This window comes from Geospiza fortis, unplaced genomic scaffold (assembly GCF_000277835.1).
Source record: "Geospiza fortis unplaced genomic scaffold, GeoFor_1.0 scaffold185, whole genome shotgun sequence".
NCBI classification, from domain to species: domain Eukaryota; kingdom Metazoa; phylum Chordata; class Aves; order Passeriformes; family Thraupidae; genus Geospiza; species Geospiza fortis.
The window spans coordinates 519,451-538,145 of record NW_005054469.1 but is presented as its reverse complement, the minus strand read 5'-3'; the positions used below and the strand labels follow the sequence as shown (position 1 = coordinate 538,145).

General features: G+C 37.4%; 1 protein-coding gene across 2 annotated transcripts in view; it reads left to right on the top strand.

Annotated features, from left to right (window-relative positions):
* ESF1 (ESF1 nucleolar pre-rRNA processing protein homolog) overlaps positions 1–16,418 on the top strand; it is a 30,758-nt gene extending 14,340 nt beyond the window's left edge. The window contains exons 8-13 of one of the 2 annotated variants that reach the window (XM_005428046.1): positions 1,641–1,802; positions 8,411–8,532; positions 9,694–9,784; positions 14,468–14,535; positions 15,218–15,364; positions 15,516–16,418. In XM_005428046.1, coding sequence (XP_005428103.1) covers positions 1,641–1,802; positions 8,411–8,532; positions 9,694–9,784; positions 14,468–14,535; positions 15,218–15,364; positions 15,516–15,815 — 890 coding nt within the window. In that variant the 3' untranslated portion in view covers positions 15,816–16,418. The remainder of the gene's footprint in view (positions 1–1,640; positions 1,803–8,410; positions 8,533–9,693; positions 9,785–14,467; positions 14,536–15,217; positions 15,365–15,515) is intronic. The other variant, XM_031062835.1, reaches the window with a different exon arrangement.
* Positions 16,419–18,695: the final 2,277 nt, after the last annotated feature.

The following is an 18,695-nucleotide window of genomic DNA, read 5'->3' as shown; positions in this document are numbered from 1 at the left end:
CCTTCCCAGGTTGATTGTATTTCTCTTGCAGTGCAGCAGTTAATGCCCCAGAACTTTTTGGTTTGTGTGTTTTGTTCAAAAAGCCTTTGAACAAGCTGTTGGCAGAAAGCATTGCTGCCTTAATATCCATCAGAAAGTGGTTCCTGATGTTGTGCAATACAGCTTGATACTTGAAAGCCACTGACAAGGTTATTTGAACTCTGAACAAACTTTGAGAGCAAACTCAGCTCACTTTCCTTTCTTGCAGCTGTTGTCAAATGTGCTTTATTTGCTTACAGAATTAAAAGCTCCTGCAGTTCTTTTGAAGGCAATGTTGAACATTAGTTTTAAAACTGTTAGTTTTGACAGAAGAAATACAAGTTCTGTCTAAATGAGAAAGAATGACAATATGCATTGCCACTTAAATTTCTCCTAGCAAAACAAGTGATAAATACAAACTAGTAGCCTCTTGCCTATCCAGGTTCTAGGGATCCTCTTTTAGCTTAAGGATTTTTTCAGTTCCCATACAGTACAGCCTCTTCTTTCTCAGGGCACTAGGAATAGGAAACAACCAAATGTAGTCTTTTTCTACTTGTCTTCAAAACAGAGTTGCCTTTTGCTTGCAGGATGAGCAGATGCTTCCCTCTTGGATCTCAGCTTCTGATGAGGAAAGTGGAAAAGCAGCTGCAGCTGACTTGTCCGCATGTGCCATGTGAAAGATGAGCCAGCAGGGAACGAGCCTGGCCTGGCTGAACAGAGCTTTGGCTGGAACTTAGGAAAGAAAGAAGGGTTTATGAACTTTGAAAGAAGGGACAGGCAATTCAGAGGGACTACAGAGGTGTTGGGAGGTTGTGCAGGGAGAAAATAAGAAGGGTCACAGCCAAACTAGAATTTAACCTGATTGCTGCTGTGGAAGACAAAATTTGTCTATATAAATACATTTGCAATAAGAGGAGAGCTAAGGAGGATCTCCATCCTTTACTGGATGTAGAGGGAAGCACTGTGACAAGGAATGAGTGAAAGACTGCAGTACTAATGCCTCCTTTGCCTCAGTCTTTAACAGTAATGCCATTCTCTGGGTACCTGAACTGGGAGACAGGAATAGGGAGCAGAAAGGAGCCCCCTTAATCCAAAGAGAAATGGTCAGTGATCTGCTACACCACAAAGAGACACAAAGGTCTGTGGGGCCAGATGGGATCCATGCAAGGGTACTGAGGGAGCTGGCAGATGTCATTTGCTCTTTGCCACTTGCCATCATCTTTGAGCAGTCCTGGATAATCAGGGAGGTCCCAGCTGACTGAAAGTTAGCAGAGGTAATGCCCATCTACACAAAGGGCTGGAAGGGCTGGTTTTAGAGATTTACATTCTACTCTGCTGAAAGGGACTCTAAAAGTAATAATTCTAAAATCCAGTGAAGGATGTGTGTCCAGTGAGTGATTTCCTTTGCAGGACAAATTGTCTTTTGTCTTTTCAGATACTATTTTAGTTCATCTAAATAATGGAATTCTTAAACTGGCTACTCTGTGGGGTAATAATAGATGAAAATATTTTTTATTATCTTCTGGAAATAATGCGTGTATCTTAGGTTTATTTCATAAAGATTAACTTCAGTTGCTCATTTTCTTGAGGCTCTCTGTGATAACTTTGCTCTCTCCTCCTAGATGGTGATGCAGCTCATGAAGTGGAAGATGACAAACCGAGGAAAAGCCAAAAAGACGATGAAGAGCAAATTGCCAAGTACAGAGAACTTTTGCAAAGCATCCAAGAAAAAGAGAAAAAACAGGAAGAAAAGGATATAGGAATGGAGATTAAATGGGTTCCAGGTAGGGTTTATTTTTTTTTTCTTTTCCTGCCTTGGCAGATATGCAGTGTTGGTTTGCTGACAGGGATATAGTGTAAGGTGCTGAATTTATAGTAGGAGAAACAAACCCTTTTTCCCCCATAAATTGAAATCCATATTGTTTACAGTGAGGGAAATAGAAGAAATAACATGACTGGACTCAGTTCCTCAGCTGTAAGTTTCTCTTTATAGATCATTTTTGCCAGGATTTCTTGTACTTGCTTTTTCAATTATCACTTTATAGACATTTTTAAAGTAGAATTCATGTGTTTGCTATAGAGTCATAAAGCATACTTACACTTTTAAAAATGAAAATCAGTATGATTTGGAAACATAGTGTATAATTAGAGCAGAGTGGTTTGGAAGTGTTGCTTGCATAATGCTAAAGATTTGGGGAGCAAAGAAGACGAAGTCTGACCTTCCAGTGAAACAAACTGCTCTGGGAGAAAGCAAGGTACCAGGAATGGCTGAGGAACAATGACATCCAGATTGACATCTGGAAATCAGTGAAAAGTAACTTCACCATGTAGCATCCCAGCATAACTCATCTGGAGAGCCACACGTGTCTATCTAGTTCTCTTTTTGCTTTGTGACAAAAAGCCACTCAGACTGAATGCTTTCTGTGAGGTGCAATGAGGCAGTTTAACAGCTCACTACATCCACAGAGGGAAAGGTTTGCACTGTGGCATCACCTTGATCCTGGCCCAGAGCTCATTCTGGCTGCCTGTACCAGCCCTGGCACTTGGTAGGTCTCTGCAAGCCTAATTTTGTTTGCTAAAACAACAGAACTACTCTGGAAAAGAAAAAATCCAGATCCTTTCCACTGAGTTAGCATGTAAGATAGGCAAATGTTCAGAGGGTTAAATGTGCAGCTGAAAGAGTAGGAAATGACATTCCCTTCTTGGGAGCAGCTGTGGCACTGCAGCCTATGTCAGGACACAGCCCTGTTCTGTTACTGCATAGAGCAAGACCAGACACGTGCCAGGATCCAGGCCCTTCACTGCTGATGGGATAATCCCAGCTAGGAATGCTGATCTAATGATATGATTTATACAAACATTATTCTGAGTTGTAACTCAGGTAACTTCTGCTCAATAGAAGTTCTGCTTGGTTTGAAATATTCTGGTTTCTGATGGTTCACTGAAATGGACTAAACTGCACAGAACAACTTTATTCCTGTTTCTTCATCAGACCTGTATTCAAAAGGATACATGGGCATTAGAAATTGTGTGCTTTCAATCATGCTTTTATAATTCCAATAATTTCTGGCATGAATTCTGTCAAAACCTTTTTGGAAAAGCATGTATCATGCAGCCAGGACAAGAGCTCACTGACACAGTGTCATACTCCATCTGTCCACAGCATGTCAGTACTTGCATTCACAAAGTTGCTCACTCAGGAGTTAATTCATTGGGTCACTGAGCATTCAAGGCCAAGGAGTTTTCATAGATAGGTAGCTTTATAAGACTTCTACAGAGATTTCTTGCTGCCACCTTTCAGAGTGAAGGTGGAAACCACAGGGGAATCAATTGCTGCTAGGAGTGTGTTTTATATTTATATATGCTTGTATTTGGGTGTTGTTAAAATAACTTTTTTTTTGTGTTGGTTTTGGAAAACACGTTTGGAGGGTTTTTGTTTATTATGCATTCTGTTTTTTGAAGAATTTTGCAAATTGTATGAAAAAAGTCCTGTAAATTTAAAAAAGTTTGAGCAACTTAATGTGGTAACATATTCGGGAATCTAGAGCAAACCATTCATTTTAGGAGATGGAAAATTGTTTTAAGGGAGACCAAAGGAACTCCTTAGCCTTGCTTGCCCTGAGAGCAAGAAGTTTTCTAAGAGGCTGTCCTTAAGACTGTACCTTGCATGTTACAAGTAAATTGCATTCACATTTAGTAGCAATGGAGTATTAACTGTAGTAGAGATGGAATCCAGTTATGTGTTGCATGGGCTCTTGTTTCTTTGCAATGGAACTTGACTTTGGAAAATTGGATTTGTTACATCCTTACACCTAGTCCAACCCCTTCCCTACTGCACCTTCTTGTAGGACTCCTAGGACTTTTGCTATGTCCTTATCTCTTTTGAGGGAGGGATGGTAAAAAAACCCAAACAACCAAACAAAACCCCCCTATCTTGATGAATTTGACTGATTTTGTCTAAATTTAGCTGGATGTCCATGCACAGGGTCAGGTATGTTCATACAGTTTTAGGTTCAATGTGCATGTGTGCACAAAGAACTTTACAGGGATAGTTTATATATTTGATGTTAATTTAGCAACTATGATTTTACGGTATATATTAACATTTCCTCATTTCTTACCCTGAAAAATGAGAGGTTTATTGAAGAGCAGAGGTTCTGGAAATCACAGAAGTGTTCACTTGCCTTTGTTAAAGACTGTTCCCCTCCACAAGGGCAGCAGTGCCAGTTCTGGCTATTGACGCCTGCAATGCAGTTTTGTCCAAAACACAAGTTTTGGAAAAAGTGAAAATGGGTGTCTTAAGTTTGCTTTTGAGTCAAAAATACAGCCATTACTTATTTCAGGCAGCATTTGATGAAGAGGTCCTGCACACCTGAAGGGGTTACTTTTTTATATATTTATTTTTGTAACGTGGAGCATAGGCAGCACATGCTGAACAGTAGTTTATAGCTCTTGCAATTTATACATGCTTGAGGCTGTGCTTTCTTATGGGAGGGAGGATAGTTGTTATTTTTTCTTGAACAAATGTGCTCTTTTAAATTTCAAAATCATTTATTTTTAGTTGGAGCATTCTGGGCATTCACAAATAGTTTTTGTTGTATTCTCTGAAGACTCCTTAATTTTTTTCAGAACTAGTTTATGTCTGTTGCAATATTTTTATTATCGAGTTCTGCCCTAATGTGCTTGACTTATTGCAAAATCTTTTTCCTGTCCAAATGTTTAATACATGGAAGAAATACAAAAGTTAAATCTAGGAAGTTTTTCAGTTGAAAGGCAGATATTTGAATTAATTTAAAATTTTGAGTTTTGGCAGAGTTATTTACACATGGTTATAGAAAGCATACTTTGTCAGTGATTCAGTTATTCTTGAATCATAATAGTTTTAAATAAACCACCGTGCCAGCAAAAATAAATTAGATGTAGTTCCAACTCTCTTTGGTCTGTTTCTTCTAGGCACAAAATCAGTGTTATATTCAAGCATCCATCTGTTTTCTTAATCATATCTGATTTAAGCAACAATCACTATGAATCCTTATCCAGCTCCCAAAGCTCCCCTTAGAAAGTGAAAAGAGAGAAGACCACAACTGCATTTTCTTGATGATATTCAGCCAAGTTTTTGGGGGCATTTTTTGAACTTCAAAACTTTTCCTTTGGGAAGAACAAGATGTAAATATTTAGCTAGGCTTAGAGCAAAATTTCAAATTTGTTTTGGTCAGAAGGAGAATTGAAGGCTGTGATGTCCTTAAAAGTGCATAGTAAAGCCCAAGTGTACAGTTAGAGATGATGTTGAGCACAGAAAGGCTTGTAGGAAATATTTATTTAGACTCCATAGGAAATATTTCCATAGGAAATATTTATGAGACTCCATCTGGGTCACTGCTGAGCGTGTCCCTTCCTGGAGAGGCCTCAGCTCCTGCAGCACATGCTGAGCTGTGTGGGAGCTCACGCCTGAGAGCTGCTACCTGTGGTGGGTTCTCACAGGCACTTTTACTGCTTGGGAAAGCTTGGTTGACTTTAAATATTTTGTCTTTGGGGGTGACAAATTCTCATGTTATCGGAGTACTTCTGTTTGCTCTTCCTTTCAGCTACCTGCAACAAGGTGTTTCATTCTTCTGGGGAGGCATTACACACAAGATGAACTTGCTTGTTTAGGTTTTCTGAGAACAGAAATGTATCTTTCTAGCCTCTAATGACAGTGACAGTTGCAGGCTGTTAAACATCCATGAGTTTTCAGAACGGAGTGTTTGGAGAAGGAAAAATTCTGCCTGCACCCATCCCTTGCTGTCCCACCAGGGTGAACAGCAGTGTGTTTAGGTTTGCTGTAGTATTTACAACATGTTTAATCCTTTAGCTGAAGTATGATTTTGTTGCGTGCTAATATAGACTAATTTTTCCCTCTCTTTTCTTCCCCTCTTTTGTGAAGATTAAATAAAACTATTGATTCGTTAATTCTAAATAAAAAATTATATCAATAAAGGTATATAAGTTAGACCTTTCTATGGCCAGCTAATATTTCTACCTAAAGCAGACAATTCCTTTCGCCTTCTGGAATCAAAAATCCTTTTGACCACTTAAATACACTCTTATGCTCGGGAAGTGGTCTGGACAGTAGTTTCTAAGCCATTCTAATCTGTGGAGAAACTCTAATGCCTTTCATGAGACTGCCAAATACCACAAGAAAGGGCTGGATTTTCCTCCAAGTTCTTCAGTGCCAGATGGATCAAATGATTCAAATTTCCAGGCAAATAAATCAGAAATATTGTAACTTCCTTTCAGATTTTGGGTCTCTCTTTTGCTGGAGATGTGGCATATATTTTTTTTTAATTCTGTATTTAATATCTTCAAAGAGAATCTGCAAGGTTGTTACCTGACCAGTAATTTTTTCCATAAAAGTACTACAAAGTATTCAAAGTTATAGTGGTTCAGTTTCAAGGAAGCTGATGACTTTGCTTTCATGGACTTTGAAGATAACCAAATATTTGTTCTTGTTGTATGAGAGTTTCTTACTGGCATGTTTTTAGTCAATCTATGCAAAATCCTTCCTTTATCATGGCTCTGATTTGTTTGCTGGTTAAGTACCCAATTTTTGTGGCTGTAACAGTTTGCCACTTACTGTTCATTCTGGCACCTTTCCAGAGTAGTGGAAGGATCCTTTATCTTGTTTTTGCTCCACTCTTTTCCTCCTACGATCCTATGGTTTAATATGATTTTAGATCTCGTCCACACTTCGTATTTCAGACAAGTTGTAACCAGCTCCCCAGCCTTGGGATGATTTTTGGAGTGTCAGTGAACTCAAAAACAGAGATTAGTGTTTGCAGTTTTTCAGAAAAAATGTTCTGCCTGCTCTTCTGGGGATGGCTAGAGCTGTCCATGAAAGCTGCCCTGTTTGTTCCACCAGAATCATTGTTTTCAGTGCCTCCATACTCAGGAGAGCTGCAAGGAATGATGAGGAATGGGGACTTGGCAACTGAGAAATCTGGGAGAAAGAATGGGATCTACTCTAGGGCATCTGGAGAGGTCTGAGTATGGTTTCTAAGCAATAACACTGGGATGAGGTAAGTCAGGGCTGGACTGGTGTGGCAGAAGAGAATGCTGAGGAGAGACCACCAGAAGCAGGACTGGGGAAGAGACAATAAATATCAGGCTCAGAGAGTGAAGCAGAAACAGGATTCCTACAAACTCCCAAGAAAATTCTGTCACTTTGTGGGAGAAAATGTTACCTGTAGGGTATCTGACTGATTTGTTACCAAAGTTTAAAAAAAAGTTTTAGTGAATGAAGCAAGGAATTGCAGGTAGGAGAAGAATACTTCATTGCCCAGGCTGTTACCTCCTACCAGGGAAGTTGATTCCATTTCTTCCAATGAACTGTGCTCCAGTGTATTGCAATTAAGTCACTTAATCTCCTTAGATGATGAAATTTTGTTTTTGCAAGTGCCCATCTTCTGAAGAGTGGGTTGAATGTTCATGAGGTGCATCTGAAATACCTGAAATCAGTTTTCATCCTCATAACATACAAGTGCCCTGTGATGCAATGAATTTTACAAAAGTATTCTTGATGTGTATGTATTTACCAAAACCAGAACATTGCTTTTAAATGAAGTGCATATTCAGAATTTAAGTATTTTTCATGGGAATGCTTCAGATATTTAATGGATTTATTTTTAAGGTGATGTTCTTCCATCATTGAATACTCTAAATATGCATTCTTATAGAAAACTTCATTCTCTTCTGTTTACAAAAAGCTTAAAGGTTAGGACACACTTGTTTATGCAGATGAAAGTGTTGGGCATGGAAACAGTGGATGTCTGTGCTCAATTACAGAATTTAATGTAAACCTAATTCACACATGTAAACTTAACTGTCTGATCCTGTTAGGCCAGAATTATGTGTTGCACTTCTATGGGGTTTACTTTTCTAGAATAAAAAATACAGTGTTCAGCAGAGATCCTACAGCATTGTCACAGTATTGTCACAGAGGCAAAGCTTCAGCAATGTAACTAGTTCAGAATCTCAACTAATGATGGTGTGGTGCATTAAACATAAGGGCTCTGTGTATGTCTTGTGGTTTTATTGTGCATCTGTAGACTGTACATTGAATGTCTGGAGAACAGACCTTTCTGAGCAACAGCAGGAGTGTTGGGGATCAGATACCACATAGCAAACACTTCTTCTGACTCTTGTACAGTTTTTACTGAAAGAATGTTTTATTTGGAAAAATACATCCTGTAAAGCAATCTTCTTTATAAAGATGGGTTTTGAAGCAATATTTATGTTGTTTGCACAGACTTGTTGGATAAAAGCTAGATAGCTCTTTTGCAAAGGAGAAAACAGTTTATTAAAAAAAAATCAGATTCATCACATTTTTTAAAATTTACTATGGCTTTTTTCCTAGGCCTCAAAGAAAGTGCTGAAGAAATGGTCAAAAACAAGTTGGAGGGAAAGGATAACCTGACTCCATGGCAAAAATATCTAGAGAAGAAGAAAGAAAAAAGAATTCTTAAGAAAAAGAGAAAGGTAATATTTATATTGGTTACTTGAGGGGGAGTTGTTGTTTGTTTTTTTTGTTTATAATGTTTGATTCAGATAAACAAAATAAATTGTCCAGCTGCCAGTGCTATTGTAAGGTTAGAATATGGAATGGTCACTCATGTGGAAGTACTGGGAGTACTTCATCAAACCTACAGAGGAAAGGATATTCAGCATACTGCTGATCATACATATGCTTACACAAAACATCTTTTATCTACTTGTGCTGCTGTAAAGATAAATTAGTCATAATAATAATTGGCTTTAATTTGCATTTTTAATGCATTAGAAGTGGTCTTTTTGCTACTGTGTGCATATCAATTCAAAGTTGTTATGACAATGATAATTTGGAAATTTTGGGGCTAAAATAATTCAGACTTGTTTCCCAAAGCTGTAATAGCAAACAATTAATAGCTGCAAAGAACGATTAAAAATTTCAAATTGCAAGAGGAAAACAAAAAAAGCATGTGGCATGCACAATCTAGATTCTCCAAAGTCTTAAATTATTCCCAGTGTAACTCACATTGCTGAATTACACTTCTAAGAGTAAACTCTACACCTTGAGTTACTCTGTGCATGTCAGTTAATTTTAATTGGCACTTGATGAGTAACTTCTTTAAGTTACTAATTGCTCAAAATGCAGTAAGCAGCAATGCTCAGTAGCAGAGCAACTTTATCTAGCTTAACATGCTTGTCCAGTTTGATAAATTAAATCAAGGAACAAGGGGTATGACACACTACTACCAGTAAGAAAATTTGTTGTTTTAAATCTGAACTCCAGCTTTTTGAAGTCTGCAGCGCAAAATGAACTTTCTCACTCAAATTTGTCCCCAAGCATAGCTTTTGTGAAACATAAGGTAAGGACATAACAGTGCTGATCCTCTAATTTTGTTGGCATGGTTGTCTGATGTATCATAGTTTGGGGATATGCCTAATAAAATGTATGAAAGAGGGTTGAAATTGTCAATTTGTCTTTACTATCAATTTTTACTGTGCTCTGTTTTTTTGATGATCCATGTACAGTATTTCAATTTTCATCTTCATAGCTACTAACAGAGATCATTCCAGCTAAACTTAAATAGTTGATTGATTGAAATAGTGTTGAAATAATCAAATGTTGATTGAAATAATGTTTGTGCTTTGTTACAGGCTGCTGCTGAGAAAGAAGAGAGTGAAGATGAACTTCCACCTGATGTTGATCTCAATGACCCCTATTTTGCTGAAGAATTTGAGAAAACAGGTCAGTCAAGACAGGCAACTTCTAGAGTAAATCTGCCCTTTTGTTAAATACTGAATTTCCAAAACAAAGTCAGGCTGGACTGAACACAGTGATAGAATGTTCAGAATTAAATGAAGTAGGTGTTATTTGCCTAAAATGGCTATTCCTGTAAAATTATGAGTATTGTAATACATGGAATGGTAAGGAATATTCTCTTGGTTTTCAGCAGAGACTATGAGTTATCCAGTTTCTGGGGATGGCTGTTAAAAACAAGCTGCTCCCCTAAGTATTCCAGAGAAAAGAACTCCATTGTTTTTGAAGTCTTTCTATTTAGGAAGAGCCATATATATATATGGGTCTCTTTGAAGCTTAGGCCAGTTACAAAAATGTCAAATGTTTTTGTGTCATAAACAAAGTTGTCTTTGAGAGGAAATCACTTTTCTCTTAGTCTGATACACGTTTTTACTGGAGTACTCTTGGCTGCTTAGAAACCCCAATAGTGAAATGTAATATTTTAAAAAATAACTTGCCCAGTTTAGATTTTTAGGATACCTTTTTTTACAAGCTTTTTATTCTGATGTTTAAATTAGCTTTTGCCATGGTAACAGCAAATTTATTTTGAGTGATTTTGCTGAGTGAAATCAATAAAGGTAAGTTTCTGATGTTCCATAATTTTGGGAGCCAGATCCTAAGAGTGGCTCATATTACTGTCTATTAAAAGAAGAAAAATTACCTAAAAACAAAAGAAGAAAACAAACATAAAGAAGATAGCAACAGATTTACTCATATTGCCAGTCTGTTGTTTGGTTGGGGTTTTTTTGAGCATAGTAGTGCAGATCCAAGTTCCATTTAAAAAGGGTAAGTTACTTTTAATTTTATACTTTCCAGCACAGGCTTCTGTCCTGAATATTAAAATCTGTCCTAGGACAAAATAAATAACTAACCCCCCAACTCTGGATGATTTTGTACTTAATAATCTGAAATACAGAACTGTAGAGTGAGTCCTGTCCATGTTTTAGAAAAAAACACCACAGTCCAAAGTGTCATGCAGTGCTGTTTTCTGCCATGATTTCTGGGTGGCTTGTGTATAGGCTGAAGGAATTAATTGTAATTAATTCCTTCCACCAAATTGTTTAATTGTTCTTTCATACCAAGATTACCTAGATACTCTCATATGATGTGTGATGTTCTCTGTGAAATATCTGAAAAAATATTTTCTTCTGCATTAGGTGAGAAATTGTGTCCTAAAGGGGCTCAGCAGAGAATGAGCTTATCTGCACATTTTTAAACCTTGTCCATGACATGGAGAATAGACTTTAATGTTTGTGGAGTCTTTGAGGATAGTTAAATACACATAAAAGTTAAGAAAGTGAAGCTTTTGTCTTCAAGATTACTGATAATTACTGAGATACAGGAGAAAACCAGGACGTGGTTAGCCCTGGAGAAGTTCTAAAGGGACAGTACAGTGGCTGGCTGTGAGCCAGTTTACATTTTAATGGTAATTACACAGCACAGCTTTGGCATTCACCAAGTTTACCCAGAACAGCCTCTGTCTCATAGTTGGGGTTGCTTTTAAGCACAATTTATCCAGTGAGGGAAAATGGGTTACAGTCATCTTTGAACTTGGCTGTAATTCTGCCAACTTTGTATTTAGGGTACAGGCAACTTAAATGACCATCATTTTTCACCAGTCTTCCACAATTCCCCTGGAAGATTGAAATTTCACCCTTAAATTGACTGTCAGATTATTTTAGATTATGCTGAAAAAGCATATGACAGGGTTTATTTGCAGACTTATGTGGACCAGTGCAGAAACTGAGGATGCAGCAGTGCTGGATTCATTTGTTGGCTGTAACATGCATGGGTCTTGTGTAACTTGGTTTCTATCAAGCTGAGACAATTGAAGGGAAGCAAGAGTGTGAGGAGATGCTAGACCAAGGGCCTAAAAGCTCTGAGTGCTGTGCAAGGAAAACTGGAATTTATGGGAAGTCCAGTGAAGCGTATGTTCCTCAGGTATATTGTTGTTCCTGATAAGCAGGCAATGATTCTTACACTGTGGGTGCTTCACCTTGGGAGAGGCAAGGAAGAACAAATTCTTTGTGCCTGCTGTGCCCAAAAGCTGTCTGTGTGGGGTTCATGGTAGTACTTGCTTTGCACAGTTTTCATGTGACTTTTTAATAGTACCACAGAGTAAAATGTCAGATGCTGCAGATACATGAGCCTTGATGATCCACTCTAGAAGCTTGACTCTAGCTTCATATTGTCAAGGAAAAAAAAATGGTCACTTTCATTTTACACTGATGCCCATACTGTTTCAAAAAGCCTTGTAAGACTTGGGTTTGGCTTGGCCAGTTTCACTGTTACTGCATCAGCTTCTGTGGGGTCTTAGAAAAGGGAGACAAAATGATTCTTGTAGCTTAAACTGTTGAAAAATTAATGGCTAAATAGTGTAATTGCTTATTAACATGAGAGCAAGGCCCTGCTTTTGGGGATCACTGAACAGTTTCAGAACACATTAGACCATTAAACATAGTTTCTGTTGAACCTTTGAGGAATTCTCCACACATTATTGTAACTCCTATTAGTTCCAAACCATTAGATGCCTTCTTGTGATCTAATTTATGATGTATGTAGGAACTGATGGCTCTTTAAAGATGGAAGGCAGCAGTATCAGTGCAAGGACCTAAGAGCTTAACAACAAAATCAGAGTATAGTTGTAGAACCTGCACTTGAAAGACAGAGTAGATGAAAAGATTAATTTACCATGTGTCTTTGCAAGGCTTCTGAGACTGACTCAAGTTTCTGAATGAGGCAGAGGTCTTGTGAGAGGAGTTTTTGATTTGGGGTCAGTTTCTGTGTCTGAAGTCCCAAATGTAAGATTAGCTTTTACTGCCAGCTGGAAAGTTGTTGATGTGCAAAGTTAATGTTGCAAACAAAATTCTTGAGCTGAGAAAAATCAAATGGCAGCTTGAGTGGGAATTACAGCAGAAACTGGACACTTCTTACACTGCCTGGTGGCAGCTACCAGTTTAGTTCTGTGTCACACTGAAGTATCTTCTGCTGTAGGTGGGACAAATCTGATTAAAAGATGGCAGTGGGGATGAAGTGCTAGGAAAAATCTGAGGGATTGCAATCAGTTTGCCATAAGTGTGCAACAAGTGTGTGTGGTGGGGCTACAGAATGTATGTGAGGAGGGACTGTAGCAGGAGTATGTTAATAATACAGAAAATGATACATTTGTGAATTTTCAAGCAGAACTATTTTCAGTATGATACAGATTTTTGAGTCCCAAGGGTGATTTTAGGTCCCAAGCTGGATTTACTAGCTGCATAATGTCAAAGTAAGAAATAAAGGGTTTACTAATTTATTTATTTTCATGGAGAAGAGCTCAGTTTGATACCAACTCCTTGTTCAGCCCTATCTTCAGCCACAGAATGCTCTGAAGGCATGTGATAAGGATCACTTCTGTGATTCCCCATAGAGTAAAAGAGGAGGAAAGGTGACTTAAATGACTTTCCTTTGGGAAATATGTAGAAAGAAAAGAAATTTATTTATCTAACTTCTCATATAATTGTCTCCAATTTTATCTCTGTCCTCCTTTTCTGCAATTTAGCCACTTCTGAAAGTTAGAAAGATTCCATAGTTTTTGGAGGCCTACAGAAGACATTTACTTCTGCCTTCTACACATTAACTTAAATAGTGTAGTTTAGGTAACAATATGATATCTGAATCTGCTTTTCCTGCACATTTTCTGGAACTACTAAATCAATAGTTTGGTTTTTCAGCTGATGACATTGTGCATCAGGATAGTTTATTTTTTCGTGGTGGTGGTTTGTTTCTTCTGGAAATCCATTTCCAGTTTGGAATCCATGTAGAAATAGTCAAGGGAATAGTCAAGGCAGAAAAAAACCTTTCTCAATAAATACATCCTCTTCCAGAGTATTCTTAGTGATAGAACTTGACATGTGTCTGGCATGTCTGTATTTCTAGTCTGAGTACAAACCTGTCCTAACAAAATGAACCCAAATATCTTCCCTAAGAGTACCCCCAGTGGACTGCAGAAAATTGCCTGGGAATGTCATTGTAAGCTCACAGGTCAGAGTGTGTGGTTCAGGTCAGGAAACCTTCTGCTTTTCCTGCTTTTTCTTGATCAAGATCTACAGGCATTCCAAAGAGAATAATTTGATATTGTAGGATTTATAAACAAGTCTGTTTTCATTAGAAGTGAGGTTTGGCTAATGTCTTATGCTGTTACTGTTCATTATGTCTGTCATTATCAGCACTGTGTATCTGAATGCTAAGGGAGCAGGGGAGCTTCCTCAGAACAATATTCAGTCTGAGCAGAGTCAATCATATTTTAATTTCCACTAGAAAATGCCCTGGGAGTGGTGTGATGTCATGGGTTTGCCTGCACTATTGTGATACTTCTCTCTGGTGCTCTATGAAAAAGACAGTAAAACCGTGGGTTTGACTTATTTATGCCACTTGAATGTTGCTGCCTCCTTAAACTGAACAACTATTCAGTGCATTTTTATTGCTTTAAGTCTTCTTGGTTTTTCTTCACTTTGCAGCCTTTTTCTACATCTGACATTCAAATACTGAGTGCAAGAAAATGAGATTTACTTAGAAGTTCTAGCTATAGGTAAATGATGCCCTCATGCATAAGCTTGGATAAATCAGTTCATGCCCTGTATTTGCACTTAGGTTTAAAGAAGAAGCCAGAGTCAGTAGAAAGTACCTCAGAAGATGAAGATGAAGTTGAAAAACAGAAGGTAAAGTGATGTAAAATGTTGCATTGGATGAATTCTGCAAGTATTTGGTGTGTGTTTGTGAGTGGAACTGCAGAATTTCATAGGATAGCAGTAAAATAAAACTATACAATTTTAATAGTGAAAGCTTTTGGAACAGAAGCTTCCAAGAAGTTTGTGTGTTGGGCAGTGCCAAATTTTTATTTTTTTAACATCAGTATTGTATGAAACCTTTGTGAGTTCAAACCTTGTCCTGTCTATTTTTGTCCTTGAAGATTATTTGCTATTTTGTGTTTTCTTTTCATCCTTTCTCAGCACTAGTTAACTAAAGGAATTACTTAAATCCAGATATGTTAATTTTTATTTTGCTATATGAATTTTTATTTTGCTATATGAAGTATTAAATTGTATCCATTAGTTATTTCTAAGTACTGGTGTACCATTTTCAGATGAGATTATTACTGTGTTTGAAAATTGAATGTGCATATTTGCATTCATTTTATATCTAATAAGAAGGAAATCAAATTATATTAATACTAAACCTCAAAATGTTAAAAGAATGGTTTTTGGATTAAATAATACTGCCCTGATGACCCTGTTTCAACTTATTTAAATTAATGTAGACTCATACAGGCTTTATTAATGAGATGCTGATTTTTTTTCATGGAAAAGTTTCATTGTATACGTGGACTTTATTTTGTAACAGGCTGAAATGGCCCTACTGATGATGGACGATGAGGATGACACCAGAAAGCATTTTAATTATAAAAAGATTGTAGAACAACAGAATCTGAGCAAGAAGAAAAAGAAACTTCTTATGAAAAGGAAAGAATTACTAGAAGATGACTTCCAGGTAATTGTGCACTTCTTGACTTTGTGACTGGAGCAGTTCCAGGAATCTCATGAGCTGTGAATTCTGAAGCAGTTCATGTTTTATTAGGCTTACAAGCTTTGCTGTCATGGGAAAAGTTGACCTAAAATAAATACTTCTTTACTCCCTTCAGGTTAATGTTGCTGATACAAGATTCCAAGCCATGTTTACTTCTCCCCTGTTTAATTTGGATCCTTCAGATCCAAATTTCAAAAAGACAAAAGCAGTAGAAAAGATCCTGGAAGAGAAAGCTCGCCGAAGAGAAGAAAAGGAGCAAGATCTGAAGGAAGCAAACAAGGGCCTGGAGAAGAAGATGGCAAAGAAAGGAGAGGTTGCCAAGAAAGCCATAGATCCTGCCCTGTCAATGCTAATCAAGTCTGTCAAACATAAAACTGAGGAGTTTCAGGCACGGAAAAAGCAGAAATTCAAATAACTGAACTTTGATTTTACTCAGCCTTTACTTTAGTCCAAGCCCTGCTAACTGGAGATGTCTGTTAAAGTTACTGTGACCTGCTCTAATTCCTGTCCATCTAAAATGTCCTGAAAATTCATTTAACTATGTTGGTGAATTGTGAAGTGTTCAGAGTAATAATCACTCTTTTCTTATGCCACAACAAATACTGTTTTGCACAAATGTAAGGAAATGATGGTTTTGGGGTGGTTTAGTTTGTATCATGTCATCTCTTAAAAATAATAGAAGTGCTGAAGATGGCTAAAAACATCATAATTATGGGTTTATCTATAAATAATAAAAACAGTTCTGCAGAGGTTTATTGCTGAAACTAAGTGGTTTTCAAGTTTTTAATCCCACAGAAGTCTGTAAAACATACCTGTCCTGATAAAGACGGTAATAATATAACTACAAATAGAAGAAATTTTGTATTCAAGTTTTTTGTAAATTTTTAAAATATTGCATAAATGCTTTATTCATTTCTCCTTTAAATATTTGAAGGTCATAGAACTGATTCATGGAAATATTGCCATTTAGAAGTATTTCATTAACATATTTTTGAAATAAATATTTTAAACTGGCCCAGAAGAATTTTGTGTACTAGCTGTGTTTTTTTCTTTCACACCTAAATGAAACTAAATCAAAATAAACTTTTTGCTATTGTTATTACATTTCCATTAATATAATACTTATACAAAGTCTTCCAGCATTGCAAGTGTTAAAAAGGGGGGGGGGGGGGGGGGAGGGGGAAAGGAAAGAGATCAAAGGCAGATCTAGGTGATACAATTTTAGAAAACATGTTGTTTCACCCCACTACTATTTCTACAAACTATGCATTATGTACCTAAAGATTTTGTTATACTGACAAACAGTTAAATAGAGATTATATCTGAATAATTATGATCAGTACAAAAACTAATATATATAATGCAAAAGCCAACATCCTGTTGCAGTCCTTTTTTTTTTTTTTAACAACATCCTCCTTTTCTCTCAAATCAGTCTGTCCTGCCTCAAATTGGCATCTGAGAAGAAGAAAAGTACTTTGAGGAATCTCCTTGGTTCAGTTCAGTGCTGTCAAGAATATCAAGAGCTTGAAATGAAACAAAAAAAAAATAAAAAAGCAACTTGGATTTGGACCTCAGGTTAAAATCTGTGAAAGAAAGCAAAGATTTCCTGAGGGTTTGTGGAGTGCATGTTATTTCCTTGTAGTTTTGTCCAACAGAATAGGAAGCACCTGGTAATGTGGAAGACAAAAGCTGCTCTCCAAAAGCCACATAGTTTTGTGTGCCAAAAACTTGTGTTGAAAAAGACTTGCATTTGTTCCTGACATATTTTGCGTTGTTAAAAAAATGTAAGGCTGGTCTTTGAAAAAAGAAGTCAATGATACAAAAGTGGAAGCACATTTTTATTGGGAAAAAAGCCATAGAAAGTTTTTCTGTGACTATTAGGCAGGAGCCTTCTGAATTCCTGGGGGAGATCCTATGTAGGGCAATGAGGATGTGGTGGAGATGGAATAAAGTCTGGGGGTGAAAAAGTTAGTTTCCAGATGTCCCTATCCACAGCAGGGGGGATTGGATTAGATGTTCTTTAAAAGCTCCATCCAGCACAAACCATTCCATGGTTCTACGATCCTTTGTGTGGTTCTCAGCAGCGCAGTGCAAGTTCCTGCTAATGTTTAATACACAGTATAACCTGTGTTCACCACAAACAGGAAAGCAAATGACACTTCTCTTGATGAAAGCAATCTGTTAAGAGTTATTATTTGCTACAAAATGGATTTTGGCTAGTGGATGAAACTGGTGTAATTAGGAAGCCCTATAGTAAGTGCTGCATGTGAAAAAGGCATATTTTATGATTGGCTTTTTGTAAATATTAAAATGAATATTATATGTGTTATGTTAGAAAGTTATGTTGTATTAATTTTATTAAGTAGTGTGTTAAATATAGTTTTAGGGTATAACATAATGTTAAAATAGAAACTGTACTATGTAAGATACTTTTTTGAAAGAGAGGACTCGCACTGAGATAGCAGCCACAGGACACCTAAATCTTTCAGAGAAAAGGAATTTATTGCTCCATTATCAGGAGAAATTAACTTCTTCCTGCCTCAATCAGCCCTGAAGATGCTGTCAGGATTCAGAGGAAGAAGCTGACACTGACCAGACAGAATCCCGTGTTTGAATGGAATTTATGCATCATGTATGTGTTGTATGAATATGCAACAGGCTGTTGTTTTTAAGGGTTGATCCTCTGTTAACGTGGGTCCTTTTTTGGGCTTATTTTGCCCAGAAAGAGGTACCCAGACCGTCTGTAACCATTTGTTTTTATTGTCTCATATTATCCTAATCCTACTTGTCCAAATTTTTATTACTCTATATTCTATTACTCTAAATTTATATTACAATTTTTATAACCATTTTATTGCTATTAAACATTTAAAAATTTAAACACAAGTTATTAGTGTTTTTCACATTGCAGAAATAGGATTTGTCAAAATTCCCTTTAAAAACTTAAGTCTGGTGGGCAAGCTCCCGCCGGCTGCCAGTTGGAAAGGAAGTCCACGGCCAACAGGGCAGCTCAGAGCCCTGATGGCAGTGCCATGAGGCGGCCCGTGCACACGCTGTCTGTGTGATGTCAGGCAACGTCATGGACCAGAATGAAACTGGTGCTATTAGGAAGTCCTATGGTAAGTGCTGCAGAAATATAATTTGTCAAAATTCCCTTTAAAACTCAAGTCTGGCGGGCGAGCTTTTGCCGGCTGCTGGCTGGGAATGAAGCCCAGGGCCCACGGGGCAGCTCAGGGCCCTGACGGCAGCACCATGAGGCGGCCGCGCGCAGGCTCTCCATGTGACGTCATGGAGT